This window comes from Strongyloides ratti (genome assembly GCF_001040885.1).
Source record: "Strongyloides ratti genome assembly S_ratti_ED321, chromosome : 1".
In the NCBI taxonomy this organism is placed as follows: domain Eukaryota; kingdom Metazoa; phylum Nematoda; class Chromadorea; order Rhabditida; family Strongyloididae; genus Strongyloides; species Strongyloides ratti.
Window position 1 is genome coordinate 10470945 of NC_037307.1, and position 27680 is coordinate 10498624.

A 27680-nucleotide genomic window follows, 5' to 3' on the forward strand; every position below is an offset into this window, starting at 1 on the left:
ACGAAAAATTACTAAGAATAAGAACATTTTAAAAATAATTAATTTAATGAAATCCATCTAACTATATTTAACTGAAATTATTGAATCAATGAATCCTAAGATCATATCAGTAAATTTATTAAATTTTCTTGGCATGCCATAATTAATTGTTTAAAATAATATTAAGATCAAAAGCATAACATATAAAGAAATCTTAACTTTAATTACGCAGAAAAACTTTAAAAATAATTAAATATTGTGATAAAAAAAATTGTCTTATTTTTTAAATTTAACTAATGTATATTATTTTAGTGATGTTACTGTCACAGTAGAAACATTATCAATTAAAATTAAATTATTAATATAAAAAAAAATTTTATCTACAAGTAACAACGAATTTAAAAGTTATTCACCAATATATCAATGATAAAAGAAAATTTTAATTTAATATAATTTCCCCATTAACAAAAAAAATAAAGCGATCATAAAAAATACTTATAGTAATTTCTGTAAAAAACGTTTATATAAAATTTGTAAAAAATCTAAATTATTTATTCTCAAAATTAACTTTTATGTAGCCATCGCTTGTTAAATCCTTGTTGAAAACACATTATCCTTATATAGTATATCACATAGTTACATGAACTTCACAACTAGCAGATCAGAACGCTCCATAGTCAAACTAATGAAGTCCTACAGAATTGGGATGTCTCAAACAAAAGATACTTCGCTTTGGGAACCAATTTGATGACTTAATTTTCCAAATATATAAAAAAGAACTGTCACGTATTGTCATCAATCTTTGGCATTAATTTTTTTTGACGCTAACATGTTAACTAAAGAGCAAATTTCAGAGTTGTCTGAGAAATTTCCCTCAGTATGTTTTCTAAAATTCAAACTATACAGTAGTAAAATCTTTTTTCTTTTTTTAGATTTCACAGGAAGGGGGAGGTAGCATTTTGTATGACAATGTAAAAGATGCCCTAAAATTACTTGGTATTGATTTACCAGGATACCAGTTGCGTGATGTTATTCAGAAGCCTAGTGGAAGTGACTCAATTACATTTGGTGAGTTTTGTAGTGTTTATTCGAATCTAGCTGGTCAAAAGAATTCTTTTGCCAGTTCATGGAAAGTTGGAATAAATTCTGCTCAAGGATCTTACAAAGTTCAAGGTTTGGCTAATCATGGAGCTGATGAAATTGTTCACACAATTAGAGTTGAAGAAGAGGTTGCATTTTCAAATTGGATTAATAGTCATTTATCTGAAGATTCTGACCTTAAAAAGTATCTTCCTGTAAATGCTGAGACTCATGAATTGTACCAAAAACTTGATGACGGACTTATCTTATGCAAATTGATTAATCTCGCTGTCCCTGAAACAATTGATGAACGTGTAATTAATAAGAAGAATCTTAATACATATTCAAAACTTGAGAATCTTACACTTTCATTAATGTCTGCTCAGGCTATTGGATGTAACATTGTCAATATTGATGCTGATGATCTTAGTAAGGGGCGCCAACATCTTGTACTAGGGCTTCTGTGGCAAATAATTCGTATAGGATTATTTAATCAAATTGATCTTGTTCATGTACCTGGTTTGTTCAGACTTCTAAATGAAGGAGAAAATACTGATGATTTGAGAAAACTATCTAAGGAAGATATTCTCATGCGTTGGGTGAATTATCATCTTAAGAAAGCAGGATGTAATAGACAATTAAAGAACTTTACATCAGATGTTGTTGATTCTGAAATTTATACACATCTTCTTCAACAAGTAGCACCACCAGATTCTGGTGTTAATCTTAGTCCACTTAAAGTTAGTGGTAATTTGCAAAGAGCTACAGCCATGCTTCAGCAAGCAGATAAGATTAATTGCCGTGAATTTGTCACACCAAATGATGTTTGCAATGGAATTTACAATCTTAACTTAGCTTTCCTTGCCAATCTTTTTAATAAGTATCCAAATCTTCCTGAACTAGATGTTGAAGAGACAGAACAATTTAATGATATTGATGGAGAGACAAGAGAAGAAAAAACTTATAGAAATTGGATGAATAGTATGGGTGTTAAACCATTTGTTAATTGGTTATATGGAGATCTTCAAGATGGTTTAATTATATTTCAATTATACGATGTCATCAAACCTGGTATTGTTAATTGGAAGAATGTTGTTACAACATTCCGTAAATTACAAATGTTGATGGATAAAATTTCAAACTGCAATTACGCTGTTCAATTAGGGGTTCAGCTACGTTTTAGTTTAGTTGGTATACAAGGAAAGGATTTATACGATGGTAATAGAACTTTAACATTAGCTTTGGTTTGGCAACTTATGAGAGCATACACTCTTACTATCTTATCACAATGCACCAACAAAAATGATGGAACATTAGTCACTGATAAAGAAATAATTGCTTGGGTTAATGAAAAATTAGCTAGTTCTGGAAAAAAAACATCCATAAAAAGTTTTCAAGATCCTTCAATTTCAGATGGCACAGTTGTCATTGATCTTATTGATGCTATATCTCCTGGAACTATTAATTACGATATGGTTAAAAGTGGTGGAGAATCAGCCAAAATTGCCAATGCCAAGTATGCTATTTCTTCTGGAAGAAAAATTGGAGCTAAAATTTATGCTTTGCCAGAAGATATTGTGGAGGTAAAATCAAAAATGGTAATGACTGTCTTTGCCTGTCTTATGGCCAGAAATTATCTTCCCAAGATGGGACATTAAGAGCCAGTAAAAACTTTTATCGATATTACTATTAATCTATTATTTATTTTAATTTAGTAAAAAAATATTTTGTAATTTGAAGAAAACCAATAAAGTTTATTTATATTTTTTTTTGCCAAAATTCCTTTTATAATCTCAGCACGAAAGGTATATTTTCTACCAATCTTAATATTATAATGGTTAATTTTGTGATCATTTAGTTATGTCTTCTTGTGGTAGTATGGCTTTAAGAAAATTGTTGTTGACGCCTTCAACATGGGATAAGACTTCTGTTGTTTCTATACATATCAGTCCAATCGCTAATAAAGGTCGTGCTCGTATTCCATTTTATAACAAACATATGAAAGTAACTGATCCAGCTCAACAAGATCCAGATTATTTTGAAAAAAAAGCTGCTACTTTACCTTTAGGTAAGAGTTAATATTTAATTTAGAAAAATAATTTTTCTTAGATAATCATTATTTGGATGCTTTGGAATTGTTATGGAAAAACAAAGTAGGAAGTGAAAGAGAAGTAATGATGAAAGGATCAGACAATTTAATCGGAAACAAAGGTGATTATGGTTTACCACAAATTGATGTTTCACAACCAAGATATGAATACAAACATGTAGAGGAATTAAAAAATGCACCAGAATCTGTTAAGAAAATATTTAGCGTAGAATATGGAGAAAGAAAAGATTTAACTAAAGTTTGGAAAAGAACAATGATAGAATCAGTTAACAAACATAAATTTGATGATTCATCTTTACAATCAAAGATAGCATGGACAACAGCAATGATTCGTCAATGGACAGCTTTAGTTGATTCAATGCTTGCTAAAAATCCAAAAAAACCAACATGGTTGACTCATCGACTTTTATTAATGATTAATTTTAGAAGAAAACTTCTACGTCTTTTGAGGCAACAGGATGAGGCTGGATTTGAACATGTAATTAATGAACTTAAGATTGCTTATCACGTTCCAAAACAACCAGAACATGTTAAAACGAGAAAAGCGTGGTCAGAACATCAATTAAAAATAAGAATTGAAAAGGAAAAAGAAAAAAAGTTAGATTTATTACATAAAAGTTTCATGGAAAACAGAGATGAAAAAGTAGCAATTATAGAGAAAAAATTAAATGATCTTGATATTGAAGAAAAAAATATACACAAAAGACTTAGAGAACTTGATATTGTTGATGGAAGGACAGTAGCTAATATAAATGGAGTTTATCAGGCAAATTTAATTGAAGAGTTATCTGAAACTACTATGCATTCTATACTATTTGGTCATTATGAAAAATAGTTTCTATTAAATATATATGTAGTTTGTTGTTATGTTATTAATGAATATTTAGAAATAAATAGAGGAATGAGAATTACTTTTTTTTTAAAATACAATAATATAGTGTAGTACTACTCTTTTTCGATAGAACAATTTTTTACCTGTTCTTTAACTTCTTCTTATACAATGGTTATTAAGTTGTTGAATAATTAGTGTAATTAATTTATTTATATACACATAAATATAATATAATTATAAAAAAGAATAATCAAATATACAAAAATAAGTTCTAATATTTATCAATTATAGTGAACTGTTAGTTAGCAATTCTGACAGGAAATCAATTTCCTTAACTTTTTCAACAGTAACGGCTGCATCTTTTCTACCACGTACATGAAGAACAAATCTACCTCTACATTTCCCGCATACTTTTTTTGAAATATTTAATGATTTTGAATGTCTTTTAACTGTTTGCCGGCAACCTTCACAGATGTAGTGATATTTAGCATCAATATCATAATTATGACAACGAGATACTTCAGGTATTTTTGGAAAACTTTTACTACATATTGCAGCCCATTTTTTAAAAGAAGGACCATGGCCATCTTTAAAAACTTTGTCAATTGAAAATGAAGCTGCATGACACATCTCATGAATTAAAGTATCACGGACACGGTATGGTTTGTCACAAACTTTATCAGATAACACAATTTTTATCCCACTTTTATTTGAAAATGATGTTGTTCCGGCAGTTTTACGGAGACGATTATTCCATTCTAATTTTATTGTATCAGGAAGTAAATTCCCAAAACAATATTTGTTAAAAATTTTAAAGCATATTTCCATTAACTCGAATCCTCTTTTTTTAAAAAAATGACTACTAAAAAAGTACTGAACATTTTTTGGCCTATCACCTGGATAATTTTCATTTAAGTATTCCATAAATAATCGAGCTTCACATAAATTAATATTTACAAAATCTATATCCTTTGGAATTTTTGTTTTACGTTTAGTGAGTTGAACATCATTTCTCCTGACTTTAAAAAAATATTTACTTTTATTATCTGTTTCATTTTCTTCAGAAGAAGAAAACTCAGAAGATGATCCATTCTCAAAAGATGTTTCTCCTTTATCAAAATCATTTTGATTAATTGATGATTCAAAATTACTTTTAATAAATTTTTTCTTTTGACGTACAGTAGAAGTATTGATAAATGAATCATTTTCTTTGACATTGCCAGATTTATCTTTTGACATAATAGAAAGTATACCTCCTGCTTTGAGTACATCGTAATCACTGTCATCAGAACTTTCTGTGTCAAGAGCATGTGTTATTTCTAAATATTCATCATCTGATGGTGAAATTTGATGAAACGCCTTATTCAAATTTTCATTGTTTTTTGACATCGTTGATACATTTGAAGATTTTTGAAAGACTTCTGAATCATCTGTTATAAAATGTTTCGCATCATCTAAATATCCACATGAATCATCATCCCAAAAATCATCCACTGGTAGTATAGGTGAAGGCACACTTTTTGGTTGATAACTATTTCTAGAAAACAATTGATAACAAGTCTCATTATCATCAGAAACTAATTGACTGTTATTAAAAGAGAATGTTTTCCCTAAGGAATCATTAGGGGTATAATAACATGAACTATCCGATGATAAAGATGACCTTACTTCATTTCTATCTTTTTCCAAAGAGTAACATAATGGAGATTCTTCTTTAATATTTCTTTCATGTAATACTTTTTCCTTAGATTCATGAAGTTTAAACATTTTTAAGTTATTCATTTTTAAAATTAAAAAAAAATATATAGTTCTAAATAAACAAATATTTTAATGTTTCTATTAAAATACTTACTATATTAGTGGTTTTATATCTTGAATTCTTTCTTTTTGTAGGCAGTTATATATATATATATAAAAGTAGTAATTTGGCAAATCTTTTGTAAATTATGATTATATTTTCACTACTTTTTGTATAGGTATTCAACAATTAAGCGACGCGTTAATTTGCTAATAGTAGGAAAACAAGTTTATAAAAATTTTTAAACTTGCCAATCATTATTCCAATAGTTTCTTTTCATGTATCTAACAATTGAAAAGTTTACTACTAATTTTAATACAAAAAAAATCTATTTTGAATATGTGAATCTTGTATCAGATATTGTAAAAAGAGATTTTTTACTAACTTTTATTCTTTAAAGAATCACCGAAAAAAAATTAAATCTTCATTTAAGAAAAAAATCTCATACTTTATGTTAGAATATCTTTATCATCATAATAGTTAACATTCTCAAAAAATTTATTTATAAAGAACAATTTACAAAGAAAATTATAAGATAAAGAATTTCCGTAAGGACGTCACAAAAATGTAGAATATTTTATATTATTTTTATTTACAACTAATTATCTTGTTCAGAATTATCACTGTACATTGGTATACTGTTTTTAAGGTGTTTTTTTTTTTCTTAAGTTACTTTTACTTTTATATTTAGTAATCCATTTACCTGATTAATTTAATAATTTTTACAATATTTTTTGCATACTTCTAAATATCTTTTTGACAAATTTCTGAAAAAACAATTTTTTTTTAGATGAATCCTCGTAATAAATCATATTTGAAACTATTTTTTTACCTTGAAGGCACACTTGTAGCAACTTCTTTTTTAGGATTTGTTTTGTTACGAAGGAATGAATCAATAAGACGTAAAACATTTGAGAATTTACCCACTTTGGCAGAATGGTACTATTCAACAGAAGATTTAATATCATTTGGACAATTATCTGGAAGACAATTACGACATAGGGATATTAACACTTGGTATAAAGATCTTAATTTTGGTAAAGATTTAGATTGTGATTAATCATTTGCTTTATAAACTTTTATTGTGCTGATAGTTTTTTTTTATAATTTAAATATTAATTGTTAGTTTAAATATAAATTTTTTAAAAGATTTCATTATTGGTTTCGTAATAAACAAAGTTTTTTCTTTGAAAATAAAAAAAAAGATCAATTAATGTACAAAAAAATACTTATAAATATTGGACATCATATAATTAGTTAGAAAATTTATAGAATACTAGCGATGTTAAGGAATTTAATTAATAATATTTCTATTAAAGTTTAAATTTTCTTATTAATTTAGAAAAAAATAAAAATATTAAATTAAAAATTTTATGTATAAAATAAAATTATTTAAATACAAATATCTCAACGACTGAATTTACTTTTTTGTGGAGAAAAGTCTACGTAGTTTACAATTTTTTCTAATAAATTTCAATAACGTTTTTTTGGCTTCTGAAATTATTTAAAACGCAATAAATTCTTTAATTATTCTATTCAAATAATTACATTTGACCGTATATTTTTTTTAATAAATCTAATTTAGATACTTTTTATCTTTGAATAAAAGAACAATTTTTGCATTAGGAATAAATATAAAACATTAAAAATATTGAAAAAAATGGTTAGACAAAGTCAATTGTTAAAGTACCAATTACTTTCTGCAGCTGTTTTGGCACTTTCATTAGAAATGTTACTATCTAAGTACCTTAAGGAAAGGCCTACCCATGCGATACCTATACAAAGTTTAGAAAAATACAAAACATTTGAGAAGGAATTAAGTGCAAAAGAAGAAAAAATAAATTTTAAATAAATAATTTTGTTTATATTTACCAGTAAAAATTTGTTTCAACTTTTTTTTATTTAAAAAAAAAACATTGTAGAGTTAAAAATATAAATTTGGAATTAAAAAGATATTTTGTCACAATTTAATATTCTTTGATAATAAGGGAAAAAAAGTTTTCTAATCAAAAGTATAACTTCTGATTTAATAAGTTTTCAATTGTAACCTTAGCGCTAGGTATTAATAGTTCGTGTTAAGATACTTTTTTGGAGTAGATTTAGGTGGCAAAAAATAATTATTAATAATACAATAAATAGTAATCTTCAATTGTTTTTCAACAATATAATATTATGGATGCTGAAATTGTTCAATTAATTAATGAACTGGGAGTTTATTCGGAAGGAGAGTATAAACTTCATCCTTTTCACAAAGGTAATTTTTAATATTAATTATTTTATATATTCTTCTAGCCTCTCTTTATCAAATTAAACGCCATTTGGCTTCTGATAATGATAAGATTATTTTAATGAAATGTTCCGAAGTTAATATTATTGGAAATGATATTATACCAATAATGAAGATATTTTATGATAATCCTCAAAAAAAGGATCTATTTTTAATGTGTTTAAGATTATGTATTACTTTAATATCCCCAAATAGCATTGTTTTTGAACATATGGACCACACTAATCCTGAAACAACAACGTTAATATCAAAGAGAGAAAGTTATTTATTTAATATTTTAAAATCTATTGCTTATTCTGATCTCATGGTATATCTTAATGGAAGTTTACTCACAATTTTTAATGAACAAGAAAAAACTGATATTAGTATTGCAACGAAGGAATCTATTTTTCAATTAGTTCAAATAATTGTGTCAACTAATTTCAATAGTATAACATCAGATGAGAAAACTATAATAGAAGAATCATTAATAAGTAAAATAGTAGTGTCTGATATCATTGAAACAATGTACAAATATTCAAAAAGTAGTGGATATAAAACTGATATGTATATGTTTATATATATTTTCGGTCAAATTTCTAAATCTGTTGATCCAAATTCTATTGTTGCAACAGAAGTTGCACGTAGAAAAAAAGAAGAACAAATGAAAAAATTTTCTACAACTATAAATGTAAAAGAATTAGTTAAATCTATTGAACAAGATTTTCATCCTAAAAGAACAAAACCTCTACCAGATGATAAGGATCCATTATTTCCAATGACTGAGGAAGCCAACAGAAAGAAACACAGTCAACGTCGCCGTATTATTATGAATGGAAGATTTCCTGGAACATTTGTAGATATGAATAATTTTACAAAAGCGGGTAGAGCAAAAGTTGTAAATAAAATTGAAGTAAATTCTATGGACTCTATTGTAAAGCAAAATACTTTTAAAACTTTTAATAGAAACTTTAATAAACAAGTTACAGGTGAAGATGAAAGAGTATTAACTTTAAAAAGCAAAGTATATACTAAATTTTATAATCAAATCAAAATGCTTATGTTATCAGGATTTGATTTTAAACGTTATGCCTATTCTGATATTGTTACTTGGTCTGATTTAAAAGTAGAATTAATGGGTGCTGAAGTGAATTATTTAAATTTATTATGGTTCATGCTTAAAATATCACGATTAGATAATATACCATGGTTATTTCAAAATGATTTTATGACTTTTGATAATATTGAAATATGGACTGAAAGAATTATAGATTCGATGAATAAGTATGAAAAACCAAAAATTAATTATATTAGAGAGAAATGTAAATATATGTTAAATATCTTAAAAGAGGCATTTTATAGAATCCCTAGTTTAAAAGAAAGGAATGAAGATGAATATAGAGCATTAATCTATGAGTTATATTTTCATAGCTTTCTTAAATCATTTGTAAAATTTTATCATTATATGGATAATCTGCTATCGTCACAATCTTTATATAATGCATTGTTTTCATTAACAACTGTTTATTTTCAAATGGCAAAGTTTATCAATATTAATGGAGGATATTGTGGACAACTTGAAAGAAACAATGCATTAGAGGTAAAAGAGGAACTTATAGAAGTTGAAGATTTAATGGGTCAATTTTGTAACAAATTTGTAGCTCGATGTGCAATGCATTTTTCTTTGATATATAGTGATAGAATCTCTTCCAGTGAATTACATAATTTAATTTCAGTAATATATTATTCATCGTTTGGATTGAAAAAAATGATTTATTATTTTGAAGTTAAATTTTTTGTTTGTCTAAGGAAGTGGATTTATACATTAAAAAAAGGATGTAAGAATATAGAAATGTTACCAGTTTTAGAAAATTTTCTAAAAAGATTAATGATTCATGCAGAAGAATATCATTTATTTGGTGTAAATGACTCATTATTTTTGAATCAAATTTCAAAACCTAATAAAACCAGGAGAAAAAAAAAAGCTAATTTGGAAAACGAGGAAGATTTTGAAGAACAAGGAAATGAAGATGATTTTAATGATACTGAGGAACAAGAAGATGACAAGGAATTTGTTAAAGTTGATGAAACTGCAGATGATAATATTGAGATACAGGAGAATGACTCTCGTAAAAAAATAAAGAAAAAAATAAATAGAGTTGTAATAGACGACACTAGTGATGTAGAGGAAGCAGATGATGTTATGGAAGAACTTACCAATAAAAATATTGAGGATGTAAATGAAAGTTTAAATAATTATTTACTTTCAAGTAAGTTTCATACTCTATAAATTGATTATTATTTTTTTAGGTGAAGAAGAATACGAAAGTGATAATGGAAAAGAGAATGATTCTGATAATGAATATCAAAATCAACCAAATGAACTTAAACCCGAAGATTTATTTCATATTTATAACAAAAAAAGATCTTTGTTTGATGATAGCGATGGAGAAAATAATGATGAACCAGAGGAATCTTCTCAGAGACCTTTAAAGAAAAGAAAAATGATTAATGATGATGAAGATGACGATGAATAGTATAATTTCAAAGGATAATTTTCTGTATTTTATTTTTACTTTTCACTTCTGTTATTCTTAAAGATGCATTATTCCACACAAAATAAAGAAATTTTTAATTTATAAAAGTATATTTTTTCATATTGCAATGAATTCTCGTCTATGTTTGTCAAAATTAATTAATTTTTCTAAAAAATTAAATGTTATTCAAAATAGAAATACATCAATATTTAATCGTCCTAAACGTTTTTACAAAAATGTTACTGTCACAAGAGATACTGAAGAAGAGAATAAATTTGTAGTTCTTCTTGATAACAAAAAAGTTAAAACTTTAGGTCAAAATGTGTTAAAAGTAAGTTTAAATATTTTTTCATTAATAAGATTTTTCTCTTAGCTTCCAACAGAAGCATTAGCAGAAGTTATAGCACATGAATTTGATTCACAATTAGAAACATTAAATATGACACATATGCGTTTGACAGGATTAGCTTTTACTTCTATGGACAATCCTTTCCATCAAACAAAAGAGGATATCATTAACAATGTAATGGAATTTGTCCCAACAGATACCATTTTATATATTTCTGCTGAAAATGAAAAGTTATATAATAAAGAGAAAGAATTATGGCTACCTGTAATAGATTGGGTTAACAAAAAATTTGATGTTGATTTAAAACCTACTGAAAGCTTGTTTGATTTACCTGAAATTTCATCAAAAACTAATGAAACTTTTAGGCAATATTTTGATAAATTTAATTTTTGGCAATTAACTGGATATCAATATTCTGTTGAAGCTATGAAATCTATTTTACTATCAATAGCCGCAACTGAAAATGTAATGCATGTTGATAAAGCTGTTGAAGCTTCGAGAATAGAACAAATTTATCAATCACAAATATGGGGAAATGTAGAGTGGTCTCATGATTTGGAAGAAATGGAGTTAGCATGTCGAATGGCAGCAGGGAAATTATTTGTTAATTTAAGTAAAGAATCTACGTAATTAGTTTTTCTATTACTATTAAACTTTTTATTGTTATAACATTTATGTAAACAAAATATAGGATCATTCTAATCTATTTTTTTTTGTAAAATTATGATTTCTTTTGGTGGAATATTTATTTTGACATGTTGATATTACAATTTTTTATTAACAAATGTAAAATAAATAATTAAAAAAAAATATTATGACGAAAAAATTTTACTACTTTAAAAATCAACTATGCCTTCTCCTTCTAACTTCAGGGAACATGCTAATTTCTAGCATCAAGTTTTGAAAATTAAGTTTAAAAGTTTTCATTTTTTTGAAAATTATTGTTAAATTTTTTTTTAAATTCTCTGATCATTTATGTTTTTGTCTATTTTTCATTATTGCTATTTATTTTTTGTTTCCAATGTCTTAGAGATACTACTATCAAGTTACTTTTCCTTGTTTTTTTTTAAATGTCATTTTAAGAAAATTCTTTATTACTTCTCAAAAATAACTTCTTATAAAGAAGATTAACAATCCAGATAATTATAATGATTCAATTAGTGACTTTTTTAATAAATTACTAAAGTTGTTGTCAAGATTTATTCCCAAATCATTTAATATTTTATCAACAACACTTTCAATTTCCCCATCATCTTCAATGTTTCTTAGAATATTATTAATTGTATCACTATTTATTTCCTCTTTCATTTCCATGGCAGCTATTAATTTTTTAAAATCTACAGCCATTATATGTTTTTCAGCAATTTTAACACGTTTCTTTATTTTTCTTAAAGCAAAACCAGAATATCTCATGGTTGGGGAATTCAAATTTCCCCTTATTAATGAAGCAGTTTCAAGTGAAATAGATTTTAAAATTGCTTTAACAATTGTAATTCTTTTTGAAAAATTCCGACTTATAGCAAGTAATTTAACCATATTCCATATATAATCCTTTAAAAAATATTTTTAAAAAATATATTAAAAGATACCTTGTTATTTGTTTCAATTTTTTTTTTAACATTAACAATAAATTTTTTTTCAGTTGCTTCTAAATGATTTTTTCCTTTATTTAAATTACGAATTGCTGTAGTTAAACAATGGCGAATGTCTTGTATTATACTGATCGTACCTTGAGAATTTCTTGGCTCTTCTTCTTCCATTGTAAAAAAAAAAACTAATAACTAGAGAAGTAGTATAATAATGAAAATAAAAAAGACAATTTTATATCTAAAATACCAACACAACACTAAAAGAAAATAGTTAAGAAAAGAAAAAAAAATATCCACGCAAGATTTATTTCTTTTCAAACAAATTTCTCGGTATCATAGAACTTTTATCACTATCGCGGTATTGAAATGTAACTAACAAGTGGTGATGTAATTCACTTTAATAAAGTCTTTTAAAATAAATTTATCTCTAATAAAATATAATATTATTATTTCAAAATGTTTTTTTTTATTTGAAAATAATATAATAAATTTTTTAAACAAATATTCTTACAACAAAATTAAAGAAGTATTTGATACATTATATTAGAATTACAAGAATTTCTATATCTAATATTTTAAAATACTTTGTTTATATCAAAAAAAATCTTTTATTGTAAATAATGATTGTGTTGAAAATAACTTAAAATTTTTATATATTTGAATCTGAAAAATATATAGAAACATAAACAATATTAAAATATTGAATAATAACAAATTATAGGAACAAGAAATTTATTTTTACATGACAAAATATGCATATAATTGATGACTTAAAATTTACTAAGAATCATCAACGTTTTTTATTTGATTAAACTGAATTGTAAGATCAACTTCTGTCATCACACAAAAAAAAATTGGTCAAAATGTCTTATCTATAAAATTAATTTGCTAGTTAGTTTAAAAATTTGTTAAAAATTTCAATTTTCATACGGTTAAATAATTGATACACTTTATCATTAAGTTTATTTATTGCTGTTAATTTTTTTCTTACAAATTCTACAATATATTATAAGTAATTTAATCAAAATTTGCACATACTTTGATTTTTATCAATATAAGTATAACATTTTCACAATCTATGAATAATTACTTAATAATGTTTAATTTTTGTTTCTGTTAGAATGAATATACTATGAACTTATCAAATGAACTTTGATTAAAAATTATATTTTTTTTAATATATCAATTTTTTGATGAACAACATAAAATATATAATTAAAATAAAATAAAAAATCAATACAATTAACTATTTGAAATAATTTAATTATTAATTATTGTACATTAATTATTTCATAAAATCATAAGTATAATAATATATTTTATTGTTAGCTATTTAAAAGTAAAATATATAAATAAGTATTTAACATATTAATTATCATATTAATTATCATATAAATTGAAAGATTTTTATTTCTATGTATATATAATTTATAACATAATTTATTAAAATTATGCTTAAAAATTTACAAAAAGAAATATTATTATTTTTTCTCTGTATTTCCATCATCTCCTGGAGTAGCTGTTATAATTTTAGATGATTGAAATAGGCATCTACTTTTTAACAATCCAGAATGATCTAAAATGTAAAGAAAGATTTATTAATTAGTATTCTTAAACTTACGATTAATTCTTGAACGACGTAAATTTGGTCGAACAGGAGCATAACAAAAAGAATTAATTTCATATGGTGTCATTTTTTCTTTTTTATTAAATGTTCCATTTGATTCTGTTAAACGTAACTTTAAAAGATCTAAGTATAAATCTTTATCCTGGTAAAGAGAAAGCTTTGCATTATTATAATTTGTTAATGATTTTTTGCTAGACAACATTTTTTTATTAAATATTTTTTTTTCTTTTCAATTTATAGTATCTATTTAAATTAACTACAGAATAAAAAATTTAAATATTAATTATTCTAATTTGATAAAAAAATTAATCAGGTATAAAACAAATGATGAGTAATCTTATTTATTTTTTAAAATTTCATTATTACATAAAAAATACAAAAAAAAAACTTATTTATTTTACTGTATAATAATTTTGTATTAAATAACGACTATAAATTAATTAATTCTAAAACATTTATTTTTAAAAAGTAATATTTTATCATTATTTACTTTTTTAAATTTCTAAAATTATTTTTGTTAAATATAAATAAATAGAATGACTTTTGAATTGATAAAAAAATATAAATTAAACAATTAAGATAAAATTGACACATTATTAATCAGTTTATTTCCATTAGTATTAAATGTTAACTTGATACTTTTAACAGGACTACTATTTTTAAATTTTTTCTTATAATACCTATAAATTATAATATTTTTACGAATTTCTCTAAAAAAATTAAAATATTGATTAAATTAATTTTTTTAACTTACTTAACACAACATAAAATAAAAAAACTATTAGAAACTGAGGAAAATATATATAAAAGATGTGGAACAATTATAAATGTTCCTGTAAAGTATGATTGAAAAAGTAATCCTTCCCATAGTAATTCAAGAAAAAATGTTGTAGCAAAACATAAAAATGCATGAAAGACAATTTTTAAATCATCAGGAACAAATACTATCTTTCTACTAGTACCACAACGAAGAAAGAGTATTTTCAATAAAACCATAAATTGTAAAACAAATGATATTCCTAACATTAAAAAAATAAAATTTTTTTCAAATTCAAAAACTTCTTCAGAATTTAAATATATCCATTCATAACTAGTAAAACTAAATGTTAATTTACATGCAGGTATTATACTATAACCAATAAATATTACTATTGTCCATATATAACATAAAACAATTCCAATTAAATAAAACTTTTCTTTTTCTATATTATGTAAAAAATTGATGTCATAAACAATATCAAAACGATTTAATGTTAAAAGAAGGATAAATGATGTACTTCCTATATATGAAGCAGTTAATATTGCTCCAATTATTGGAAGTACCACATTTATTTCTTCTTTCTCTAAAATAGTTATTATTGAAGTTATAATATGACAAATTTGTTGAATAAGTGATAAAATTCCATGATTGAATATTATTTTAAAGCATGTTTTTTTAAAAATTGTTTTGTTATTGTAAAAACTCTAGATGATAATGATAATAAAAATTGGTAGTTTTTAAAGAAAACATACAGAAAATACTAAAAATTGGAGTATCATAAAAGAAGAAGATAAAAAAAAATGAATTAATCCAATTTGAAAATTGCTCATGTAAACTCGTGGTTTAATAGGATCGAACAACGTTAGCATATCGTCATCCTCTTCATCGGATGAAATATTATCATATGTATCATTAGCAGTAGTATAGTATAATTCATAATCAAAGTCATCATTCTTCAAATCATTCATTTTTAAAATTTATGTAGAAAAATAAATTACAAAATTTTCATATAGAAACTTTTTTCAGTTCCAAAATTATATCTCTGTTAATGTATCTTAATTTAAATAACATTAATAAATGTCTGTAAAAAAATTAAATGTATTTTTGCAATTTATTAAAACTATGAAATAATGTAGCAAATAATAGAAAATATAAAAATTTTGTGTTAAGTTTAATTTTTTAATATTTATAAAGCTTACAGTATAACATTTCATTCTCACCCATAATTTTTATACTTTTTTTTAATTTTTTTGCTAATAAATAATTAATCAACAAAAAAAAATGAAATAGTTATTTAATTTTTCATTTTTTTAAATTTGTTTTCAAAGAAAAAAAAAATTACATCAAAATGATATTTTGTAACCATATTGAATATTCAATATTATAATTAATTTAAAAAAAAGTTTATTGAAGAATTTTTACAAACATATGTATATTTTTTAATTAAAAAAATTGTTATATATAAATTATAAATCTTAAATTTTTTATTTTCAAATATTAAGAAATCATTTAACATATCTCAATATTACTTTAAAAGTTTTTATCAATATAACTAAATATAAAATTTTAATTTAAGTAAGAAAATTTTCAACAAGTTTTTAATGATATTTTTTGATTTATAGATATTATAAATTATCACCTGCACTATTTTTTATACTGTTAGATTATATTAATATTAAATAAAATTAATATAAAATATCCTTATCACACATTTTTTTAACCACAAAAAAATAAGTTTATCAGACATGTAAAATTTTGCATAATCAAAAAATATATGTTGTTTATTGTCAGATATTTTAAAATAAAATAAAAAAAAATAAGTATTTAACATATTAATTATCAAATAATTTGAAATTGTTTTATCATGCAACAGTTCTTATAAACTTTGTAGCATTTACTGTCTTCATAGATTTTAATTGACCAACATTTGTAAATTTTTTCTTAAAATACTTATAAATTATCATATTTTTACGGATTTCTCTTTAAATATTAATTGATTAGTGTAAATATTATTTTTTAAATTTACCTTACAAAGCATAGACTAAAAATACTATTTGAAACAGAACAAAAAATGTGTAAAATATGTGGCATAATTATCAATACTCCTGACCAATATATTTGAAATAACATTCCATCCCATATTAATTCAAGTAATAATGCCGTTACAAAACATAAAAATCCATGAAGGATAATTTTAAAATCATCAGGAACAAATATTTTTCTTCTACTAGTACTACAACGTAGTAGAAATATTTTTAAAAATATAAGAAATTGTAAAATTAATGATAATACTAGAAATGTTAAAGTGGAATATTTTTCAAATTGATGAGGTAACATATTTGGTTGATTAACATCATATACCCATTCATAAGTAACAAAACTAAATGTTATCTTACATTCAGGAATTAAAGTATAAGCTACAAATATTACTATTGTAAATATATAACATAAAATAATTCCAATTAAATAAAACTTTTCTTTTTCCTTTTTATGTAAATAATGGATGTTATAAACAATATCAAACCGATTTAATGTTAAAAGAAAAATAAATGCAATACTTCCTAAATATGAAGAAGTTAATATTACCCCAATTATTGGAAGTACCACATTTATTTTTTCATTCTCTAATATAGTTATTATTGAAGTTATAATATGACAAATTTGTTGAATAAGAGATAAAATGCCATGATTGAATATTATTTTAAAGCATGTATTTTTAAAAATAGTTTTGTTATTGTAAAAACTCTAGATAATAATGATAATAGTAACAATGAATAATTTATAAAAAAAAAACATACCGAAAATACCAAAAGTTGGAGTATCATAAAAGAAGAAGAGATAACTAAATGAATTATTCCAATTTGAAGATTATTTAAAAAACACTTCAGGCTAACAAGAACAGCATCACCAAAAACTTCATAAAATACTTCATCAGGTAAATCATAATAGAAAGAAACATTAAAAGAAAGGTCTGTATCATTACTGTAATCATAATCTTCCATTTTTTTTTATTGAATATAAAAATAGATAATATATTATTAATTTTTTTTTATTTAAAAATAAAGTGTAATTTTTTTTATACATGTTTTTATTTAAATTAATTACGTGGTATGTTTATAAAAAATTTAATATATTCAAATTGAGAATATTTAAATGGATATTACATTATTTTTTGGTAACAATAATCATTTCAGTACTATTTTGAATTTGTTTTCAAGTTGCCTTAAAATATCTCATTCATTTTCATTGTTTTCAAGTATAAAAATTTTTATAAGACGCTGTATTTCATATAAAAAAAATTTTAAATATGTTTTTAATAAAAGTTTTAATTTATTAACATTAAAAAAGTACCACCTGCAATTTTTTTTAAATAAAAGTTTAAAAAACAATTTCTTAAAATTGAAGAAATACATTTTACTGAACATTGATATTTCATTTATGAAATACTTTTATAAAAAGTTCTTCGAACTTAAAATTTCTTACACATATTCCATTTTTAAATTTTTAACTTAAAATATTACGTAAATAAAAAAATTATTTAATAATTTTAACGTAAAAAACAATAAAAATGAATTTGTAAAAGCATTTTTTATTAAAAAAATTTTTTTTATTTATCTTTTAGAAAGTTACAATTATAACATAAAAAGTTAGCATTAAAAAAAATGTTAAAACAAGTAAATTTTAATTACAATTAAAAATTTAATTATCGTTAAATGAATCTTTAAATATAAGTTACTTTTAAATAATAAAAAAAAGTAACCAGGCATGAAAAAATTTATGAATATTTTTAGTTATTTCCAGGAAGACATTTTATAATCTAAAAAAAAACACATATTATCATACTGTAAGATGATATTTTATAAAATAATATTGAAATTTAATTGACATTGTATTTTTCATTAACATAATACATCAAAAATGATACTGAATTAGTATTAAAAAAAAGAAATTCATTTATATACATAAAATAATTACAATAAAATTGCCATATTATGCAATATTTCTAATATTATTTATGTTACCAGATACCTTAATAGACTTCACAATAGTAGTATTTCTAAAGTCAGTTTTTACATGTTTTGAAATAAATATATAGTTACGAATTTCTCTTAAAATATTAATTGGTTATTTAAACAAATTTTTTAAACTTACTTTACAAAACATAATACAAAAAAACTGTTAGAAACTGAACAAAAAATTCGTAAAATATGTGGTATAATTATTTGATTTCCTGACCAATATATATAAAAAAATATTCCATCTCTAATTAATTCAAGAATTAATGCTGTAACAAAACATAAAAATGCATGAAGAATAATTTTTAAATCATCAGCAACAAATACTATTTTTCTATTAGTACTACAACGAAGAAAAATTACTTTAAAAAATATTAAAATTTGTAAAATTAATGATACTCCTAGTAATGATAAGATTGAATATTTTTCAAATTGATAAACTGTTCTACTTTCTAAACGGTTTTCATATTGCCATTCAAAAAGATTATAATTAAATACTAACATAAATTCAGGAAATACAATATAAACAATAAATAATGTTATTGTACATAAGTAGCATATAATAATAAAAATTATATAAATAATTTCTTTTCGTTCAAAATTTATTAATTGAATATCATAAAGAATATCAAAACGATTAAGTGTTAATAGAAAGATAAAAATTATACTTCCAATATATGAAGCAGTTAATAATGATCCAATTATTGAAAGTAGTCTTGATATTTTTTTAATAAAAAATATAGTCAATATTGCAGTTATAACATGACAAATTTGTTGTATAAAAGATAAAATTCCATGATTGAATATTATTATAAAGGATGTCTTTGTAAAAAGTTCTTTGTTATTAAAGAAACTCTAAAAAAAGACATAATATTATAAATGATTTTTTAAAAAAAAAAGTTACCAAAAATACTAAAAGTTGAAGGACCATGAAAAAAGAAGATAATAAAAAATGAATTATTCCAATTTCAACATGAGTTAAGATAAAAGTAAGAGGAAATGGAAGAATATAATCATTAAAATTACCATCATTTTCATAGGTTAAATTTTCAAAATATGAATAATTTTCAAAATAATCCATATCATAACTGTAATAGTAAGACATTTTTTATTAGCTAAATTTATATATATGATATATTATTCGTTCTAATAAAAAAAAAGGTGTAATTATTTTTACTTGTTTTTATTAAAATTGTCCTTTAGAAATATTTACAGGGACTTGAATTCATCAATATGGCTGATATCAAAAAGAATCATATACCATATGTTATAGATATAAAATTTGTTTTGAAATTAAGTTATTCATTATTATAATATTTTCTGATATAACATATCTTTTCAATCTCATAATTATAAAAATTATTGTTTTTTACTTTTTTTTTACTTTTTTATTAATTAATTAAAGAAAAAAAAGTATAGAAAATTAATATTTAAATGACATATCAATAGAAACTTATTTGGTAAAGAATGATAATAATGCTATTAAAGTTAAATGACTACATTAAATTTTTAATATTTAAAATAAGATAAAAATTTATTTTATTGTTTTTTTTTATTGCAGCATTTATCAAAAGGTAATTTTATAAACATTGGTACGAAAGTCCTATTAATTAAAAAAGTTTTTTGTATACTTTTTTTATTTCTGAAAACACATTTAAAATAATGATTTTTCTATTAAAGATATTTTTTAATTTCCATTTTACTTTTACTTAAATTAAAAATGTTTTATTGAATTTAAAATTTATTTTATGAAATCTATTATATATTACTTTAAAAAGTTAAAAACTTAGTGAAATCTTAAAATTCTATTTAGACTGCTAATAGAAATAATTAAAAAAATGTACATAATTGGACAAAATTTTTTTTTACTATACTAAACTTAATTACAATGCTACTATCATTTAAAATATACTTAAAATATTTAAACTTTAAATTAAAAAAATTTCTAATATTTTTTGAATTAAAAATATCAACTCTTAAAGATAAAAAATATCATCTGCAATATTCTTGAAGAAATTAAACAAGTAAATAGTTAAAATAATAAAAATAAAAAAAAGTTTTTCAAGGTGTTATTTATATTTTGAAAAATGTTTTTAAAGAAAAAATGTCGTACTGTATTTCTCGTATAATATTAAAAAAAATCTATGACAGAATAAATTAATTTTAAAGTTATGAATAACATTAAAAATTTATATTTTAAAATGTTTATAATGTGTGTATTTTAAAAAAAAAAATTAATTCATTACTGAAAAATTTTTTTTTCCATTATTGTGACATATCAAATAATCAGTAATCTTTAACTTTTAAAACAAATTATTTTTAATTAATACGTTGTAATTTTTAAAACATAAAATTAAATTATCTATTACCAGTAATATTTTTAAATTTCTTTACGTATTATAAAAATTAAACATTATTTTTTTATTTAAAAAAAATAAAAAATAAATGTTGAATGGATTATTTTATAGATCACAGAAAATAAAAGTTTAGAAAATGTGACCATTTTCATGAATTTTTAATGACAATCTATCTTTAAAACAAATGATATATTTTTTCAATAAGTCAATAATATAAATAATATTATACAAAAATGCACAATATATATATTGATCAATAACAAACTTATAAACAATAATCATCAACATAATATCTATTGTATACATTTATAGATATTTTATCTATTTACACAAAATTTTCACAAAATATTATTAAATGATGTGTATATTGTTAATGTACTTGCATATCAATAACAATAATTTTTATCTTAATTATTTTACTATCATTAACTAAAAAAAAAGTACTATTTTTTTATAATATTTTTTTTTAAATGGATTTACCGATTTTAAAAAGTAATTATATCTAGTTGTTAACTCTTCTCCAATAATGATGTTGTCAGATATTTGTTAACATAAATAATAAATATATTTTAAATCTTAAAAAAAATTTTATTCCATAATTTGAAGATCATTTTTAATTATTTTTTTACAATTCATATTAACTTATCATTTTAATTCATGATATTTTTTCCCTTTTTTGTTTTTCATTAAATTGATTTGTGAAAATAAAACCAATGTCAAAGAAAGAAATTGTTTTTATTTTTACTAAAACTTACAAAATGTTACATATTAAATTTTATTTTGATTGTTTTAAAAAATAAATATTTTCAAGTTTAAGGGAGATTCTGAAATAAGATGAAAAATAATTTAATATTTAGCTTAAGTAAATATTTTGAACAAACTTTCCCTTAATATTAAATTAACTTCCTATCCTGAAGCATATTACTTTAAGTTTGAAGTTGGTTGAAAAAAAAAACAACCGCCTTCAGAAACATTACTTTCACTTCTGTCATTTATCAAGCTATTTCAATATAATCGTAGTATTAAGTACAATATATAACCGCTACTTTTTAACTTTAAAATATTTGTATTTCAAATTAATAGTACTAAAGATTAAAATAATTGATAAATATATAGTCAGTTTCAGAAATATTTTACTCATAAATTTGAATAAGACCATAATTAAAATGTTAGAATGTTTTTTTTTTATATATTAAAATATGAAATTAAATAGATTTAATGAAATATATATTAAATTACATTATATTAATATGTTGCATTTTTTTTTAATCGATGTTTGTACTGAGTGAGTTTTTTTTTTTTATTTATTATATATTTTAGTCATCTTCTTTTTAAATATTTTTGATTTAATCTTTGACTATCTTTTTATTTTTTATTGTAATTTTATTTTTGTCTATAAATTTATGTTTATAAAAATATATCAAGTACTTTTCTTTTTCTTATACTTTATATTTATATATATATATATATATATATATATGAGTAGGCAATTTATATATGAATTATAATTTTTTTTTTCTTCTTTAAACATCCTAATGATACTTTCCAAATACATTTTGACAGGTCATATATAAGTGAAAATTTATATTTAATTACACCAAGGTATTAACATTTATTACATTGAATTATCACATTATTTTGAACTTTAGTCTTTTGATTTTACACACTATCAATTTTATTATTATCAATCTGTCAAATCATTGTATCTTTATCATTTATTAGTCCTCTTTTACACTTAACGGAAATTTATAATCACTGATAAGCCATAAACGTGTTTGAAAATTTTTTCTTATCATATATATTAAATTCTTGATATTAAGTACAAAGTGAGATTTGACTTTAAAAGTTTATGTATAATCCCATCAATCGACAATTTTATTTATTTACAAAGTATTTTTATCATATTTTCTTTTTATAGTTTAACAAATCGTATTTTTTAATTTCTCACAAAAATAAAAATTATGACTAACAATATTGATAAACTTTTCCAACATATTGACTCTAAAAAAAGTCATTATATTGAAAGATTACGTAAAGCTGTTGAAATACCATCTATATCTGCTGAGGCTGAACATCGTAAGGATGTCTTTAAGATGATTGATCATGCACAAAAAGAATTAGAAAATCTTGGAGCTAAATGTGAAAAAATTCCAAATGGAAAACAAACATTACCTGATGGTCAAGTTCTTGACTTACCACCAGTATTATTTGGTACATATGGAAATGATTCTAAAAAAAAGACACTTCTTGTTTATGGACATTTAGATGTTCAACCAGCTAAAAAAGAAGATGGATGGGCTACAGAACCATTCAAATTAATTGAAAAAGATGGTAAACTTTATGGACGTGGATCAACTGATGATAAAGGACCAGTTCTTGGTTGGATTAATGCTTTAGAAGCTATGCAAGAACTTGGTATTGAATGTCCAGTTAATATTAAGTTTGTTCTTGAAGGAATGGAAGAGAGTGGATCAGAAGGATTAGATGAAATATTAATTTCTCATCAAAATACTTTCTTAAAAGATGTTGATTTTTCATGTATCTCTGACAATTATTGGTTAGGAAAAGACAAACCATGTATTACATATGGTTTAAGAGGTGTTTCATATTATTGCATTGAAATTCAAGGTGTTAAACAAGACCTTCATTCAGGTGTTCATGGTGGTGTTGTTCATGAAGCATTAAATGATCTTGTTTGGGTAATGAGTCAACTTGTTGATAATAAAGGAAAAATATTAATTGAAGGTCTTGACAAATTAGTTGCACCATTAACAAAAGAAGAAGAAAAATTATATGAAATGATTGATTTTGATGTAAAATCATATGCTGAAGATATTGGTGCAAAAAAACTTATATCAATGAAAAAAGAGGAAATTTTAATGAATAGAATGAGATATCCATCACTTTCACTTCATGGTGTTGAGGGTGCTTTTTATGGACCAGGAGCTAAAACTGTTATACCATCAAAAGTAATTGGAAAATTTTCTATTCGTACAGTACCTAATATGGAACCAAAAGAAGTTGATAAACTTGTTATAGCATATCTTAATAAAATTTGGTCAAAAAGAGGATCACCTAATAGTTTTAAAACTATTCCTCTTCAAGGTGGTCGTTCATGGGTTGGTGATACAAAAGATTCTAATTTTACTGCCGGAAAAAATGCTTTAGTAAAAGTTTTTGGTGTTGAACCAGATTATACAAGAGAAGGTGGTTCAATTCCTGTAACATTAACAATTGAAGAATTAACTAAAAAAAGTGTTATGCTTCTCCCAATTGGTGCATCTGATGACATGGCTCATTCACAAAATGAAAAAATTAATGTATCTAATTATATTGAGGGAACCAAAGTTCTTGCTACATACATTTTAGAATTGGGAAAAGTTTAAAAGACATTTAATTATGATAAGATCTTTTATTATACACTTAAAATTTATGTACAACAATACATTAAACATTTTGTACAAATTATATAAAATAAAAATAAAATTAATTGTCTTACAGTATAATTTCTTTTTTAATTTTTTTTTATCATTCTATCTTTCATTAAATTATTCATTATTATTATCATTAGTGTAAGTTGTGTTAATTCTCCTACTATACATTGTCTCAAGTTCTGACAATATAAAAGGACAACATGATGCTTTTTTTAATGCCTCACTTAATTTTTGAATTTCCATTTTTGGCATCCAATCAATGAGATCTTTTGCAATGGTTCTACCAATTTCAATATTAATTAATGAACCATCAAGAAGTGATATAACAAAATCTACTGGAACAAACCCGTTTGGAAAAAAATAAACAAATGAATCTGAAAATTCATAACATTCTAACAAGTTTGCTATATGATAATGATGATGGCGTATTGCCATTAATATACATCTTGACAATAATCCGCTTCCTGGCTCTTGGACACGCATCAAAGATCTAAAAATTTTATATTATTATTTGTTAATATAATATTTAATCATAATAATGTATTCATTATCATCATCCTCTTACCTCTCTAATGCTGGAAGCCAACCGTGGTAAGCAGATTTCATTGCGCAATGCTCATAATTTATGATTCCTTCTCTACCTACGATTTCTAATGCTCTACCAGCAACAACTTCATTATCTGATATTAATAAGGCATGATGTTCAAGTTCTGAGAGACTAAATAACCAAACCTCTAAAGTTTCATCATCCATAGCATTTACAGCACACAATTGAAAATATACAGCAGGTTGACTATATCTGCGCAATCTTTTAATAGTTCCAAGGCGGTCAAAAGACCCTGTTACTGGATCAATGCTCACTAATGACATTGCAAACACATCAATAAAATTGATATGTACTTTATAAAATATGTCTATTTCATTTTTTAGTTGCTTAAGATGTCTTACAAGATGAGCTGGCAAAACTTGAAGTCTATGTAAATTTTTATCATTATACATTTGACATAAGATATTTCTTTTTGATATTGTTTGTAATGATTCAGGATTCATTTTTCTTTTTGTAAATCAAAAATTATCCAAAATATTTGCGTTATATATATACATATATATATATGTATATATATATTTAAAATAAAAAAATATAATATAGATTGAAATGTGGAGAATAAATTTTTTTTGTTTTTGAAATAATGATAAAAATAATTAACTGAAAAAAAAAAGTTTGAGATTAGAGAGTCATTAAAATGTCAAAATAATAATTCTTAATGCATAATAACGTCATATTATTAATTATAAATTGGCGAGGTGTACTTATACATCAGGGATTATTAAACCACTTTATCATATGATGATAAATTGAAAATTTATGAATTCTTAAAATTACTCTTAACAAAATTACATTTTCTTTTCTAAAATATTAAAGATTTATGTAAGAATAAAAATTTAATAGTATATTGATTTATTAATAATCTTCTAAGTATACTATTTTAATCTTCAATAACTACCTATATAAAATAAGTTATTTACAAAAAAAATTAAAAAATAAAAAATTTTATATACTTTATCTATACTTTTACAAAATTTATGGTTTCCAGAGAACATAAATAACTTAATAACCCACCCTCTCCTATACTTTTAACTCATTATAAGAGAAAAAAATTTAAAAAAAAAGAAAGAAAAGGAGAAAATGTAATAGCTATAAATAAAATAATCACCATACTACTTACTAGCTATCCTTGAGCAATAATCACTAATTTTACTTTAAAATAAATAGTGCAAATAAAAATCTAACATAAAAAAAAATAATATATCAAACATTAATTGAAAAAAAAGGAATATAAATAAAAAGGATAAAATATAATAAAATTAAGTAGGGAAAAAAAGGCACATTCTTTCAAACCATAGCTTTGTTTACTATATTTATAGATAAAAAAAAAAAAAGTACTCCTTAACATAATGATTCTAATTTTTAATATATTCTTTTCCGTTGCTTTAATGATAATTAAAAAAAAAAACCCTTGCTGTGTATGTGTCAAAAATATTAAAAAATAATAATAAAAACTAGTATATTATTACAAGCCAACTAAAATATTTATTTTTTGATTATTAGAAGCATTTTTCTATGAATTTAATATTTTCACTTAATAGTCTTTAAATCTTTTCCTGTTATTATTATGATATATTGAAAAGAATATATTAAATAGTTTTCTTCCAGCTTTGTTATTGTAAAAAAAAAAATTCTCTAGTGAAAATATTTTTTTGTGGTCATTAAATTATTTTGTCTCTGATAAAAAAAAAAAAAAAATTACTTTAGATGGAGTAGTTGTTTTGTTGGTGGAATAGAAATTAAAAACTAATTAAAAATAGTCATATATTCCACATTTTATCTTATTCTCCATTTAAATTTAGGTAGAAAATTTAAAAAAAAAAAAGATAAAATTTTACAAAATAAACTTATTCAATATAACAACTTCTATTCCAAATTTTTTTGTTTAAAAATAATCAGTCGTTTATCATAAGGTTTGCTGTTTTTTGTCTTTTGCAACATATTTGCATAGAGTCAACAACACACACCCAATCCAATCTTATCACTTTTTATTGTTATATTTGTTGACCTTCTATGTATATATATATATATATATATAAAATATATATATATATATATAATAACATTAATAGTTAAAATTTTTCTTCAATAATTGAATATCCTTTCATTAAAATATAGATTATCTTTGACATTATATGTAATGTTTTTATATTTAAAAACATTAAGAATATAAAAGAGAGTATTAAGAATATTATATTATCTAAAGAGAGAATATAGAAAAATTAAAAATTAATAAAATATTTAAATGTTAAACTTACAAATTATTTATTTAATCTTTATTTTATAAAACAAATCTATATATTAATATCTTTTGTTTAGTCCCATTTTTGCAAAAATAT

The 27680-nt window shown here is 22.6% G+C and overlaps 12 protein-coding genes across 12 annotated transcripts; 5 read left to right on the forward strand and 7 right to left on the reverse strand.

The window, feature by feature from the left end:
- Positions 1–808: 808 nt before the first annotated feature.
- Positions 809–4004, forward strand: SRAE_1000321900 (Fimbrin; the record flags this gene model as incomplete). Its single annotated transcript, XM_024650384.1, has 5 exons — positions 809–856; positions 912–2575; positions 2857–2864; positions 2918–3127; positions 3169–4004. 5 exons carry the CDS (start codon positions 809–811, stop codon positions 4002–4004), a joined length of 2766 nt encoding a protein of 921 aa, XP_024504167.1.
- A 282-nt stretch (positions 4005–4286) lies between these two features.
- Positions 4287–6539, reverse strand: SRAE_1000322000 (Domain of unknown function SprT-like domain-containing protein; the record flags this gene model as incomplete). Its single annotated transcript, XM_024650386.1, has 3 exons — positions 4287–5643; positions 5854–5880; positions 6526–6539. The coding sequence occupies 3 exons, from the start codon at positions 6537–6539 to the stop codon at positions 4287–4289; spliced, it is 1398 nt and encodes a 465-aa protein (XP_024504168.1).
- Positions 6540–6589: 50 nt separating this feature from the next.
- On the forward strand, positions 6590–6859 carry SRAE_1000322100 (Hypothetical protein; the record flags this gene model as incomplete). The annotated part of the gene is made up of 1 exon (XM_024650387.1): positions 6590–6859. One exon carries the CDS (start codon positions 6590–6592, stop codon positions 6857–6859), a length of 270 nt encoding a protein of 89 aa, XP_024504169.1.
- A 1112-nt stretch (positions 6860–7971) lies between these two features.
- On the forward strand, positions 7972–10602 carry SRAE_1000322200 (Timeless protein domain-containing protein; the record flags this gene model as incomplete). Its single annotated transcript, XM_024650388.1, has 3 exons — positions 7972–8053; positions 8092–10335; positions 10376–10602. 3 exons carry the CDS (start codon positions 7972–7974, stop codon positions 10600–10602), a joined length of 2553 nt encoding a protein of 850 aa, XP_024504170.1.
- A 127-nt stretch (positions 10603–10729) lies between these two features.
- SRAE_1000322300 (ATP synthase mitochondrial F1 complex assembly factor 2) lies at positions 10730–11581 on the forward strand (the record flags this gene model as incomplete). Its single annotated transcript, XM_024650389.1, has 2 exons — positions 10730–10933; positions 10976–11581. 2 exons carry the CDS (start codon positions 10730–10732, stop codon positions 11579–11581), a joined length of 810 nt encoding a protein of 269 aa, XP_024504171.1.
- A 513-nt stretch (positions 11582–12094) lies between these two features.
- On the reverse strand, positions 12095–12711 carry SRAE_1000322400 (Charged multivesicular body protein 2a; the record flags this gene model as incomplete). Its single annotated transcript, XM_024650390.1, has 3 exons — positions 12095–12502; positions 12541–12635; positions 12681–12711. The coding sequence occupies 3 exons, from the start codon at positions 12709–12711 to the stop codon at positions 12095–12097; spliced, it is 534 nt and encodes a 177-aa protein (XP_024504172.1).
- Positions 12712–14021: 1310 nt separating this feature from the next.
- Positions 14022–14369, reverse strand: SRAE_1000322500 (Hypothetical protein; the record flags this gene model as incomplete). The annotated part of the gene is made up of 2 exons (XM_024650391.1): positions 14022–14116; positions 14162–14369. The coding sequence occupies 2 exons, from the start codon at positions 14367–14369 to the stop codon at positions 14022–14024; spliced, it is 303 nt and encodes a 100-aa protein (XP_024504173.1).
- A 372-nt stretch (positions 14370–14741) lies between these two features.
- Positions 14742–15895, reverse strand: SRAE_1000322600 (7TM GPCR, serpentine receptor class x (Srx) family-containing protein; the record flags this gene model as incomplete). Its single annotated transcript, XM_024650392.1, has 3 exons — positions 14742–14877; positions 14922–15631; positions 15680–15895. 3 exons carry the CDS (start codon positions 15893–15895, stop codon positions 14742–14744), a joined length of 1062 nt encoding a protein of 353 aa, XP_024504174.1.
- Positions 15896–16789: 894 nt separating this feature from the next.
- On the reverse strand, positions 16790–17929 carry SRAE_1000322700 (7TM GPCR, serpentine receptor class x (Srx) family-containing protein; the record flags this gene model as incomplete). The annotated part of the gene is made up of 3 exons (XM_024650393.1): positions 16790–16907; positions 16954–17672; positions 17726–17929. The coding sequence occupies 3 exons, from the start codon at positions 17927–17929 to the stop codon at positions 16790–16792; spliced, it is 1041 nt and encodes a 346-aa protein (XP_024504175.1).
- Positions 17930–18917: 988 nt separating this feature from the next.
- Positions 18918–20024, reverse strand: SRAE_1000322800 (7TM GPCR, serpentine receptor class x (Srx) family-containing protein; the record flags this gene model as incomplete). Its single annotated transcript, XM_024650394.1, has 3 exons — positions 18918–19035; positions 19080–19798; positions 19848–20024. 3 exons carry the CDS (start codon positions 20022–20024, stop codon positions 18918–18920), a joined length of 1014 nt encoding a protein of 337 aa, XP_024504176.1.
- Positions 20025–23261: 3237 nt separating this feature from the next.
- On the forward strand, positions 23262–24686 carry SRAE_1000322900 (Cytosolic non-specific dipeptidase; the record flags this gene model as incomplete). The annotated part of the gene is made up of 1 exon (XM_024650395.1): positions 23262–24686. The coding sequence occupies one exon, from the start codon at positions 23262–23264 to the stop codon at positions 24684–24686; it is 1425 nt and encodes a 474-aa protein (XP_024504177.1).
- A 162-nt stretch (positions 24687–24848) lies between these two features.
- On the reverse strand, positions 24849–25784 carry SRAE_1000323000 (Hypothetical protein; the record flags this gene model as incomplete). Its single annotated transcript, XM_024650397.1, has 2 exons — positions 24849–25224; positions 25300–25784. 2 exons carry the CDS (start codon positions 25782–25784, stop codon positions 24849–24851), a joined length of 861 nt encoding a protein of 286 aa, XP_024504178.1.
- Positions 25785–27680: the final 1896 nt, after the last annotated feature.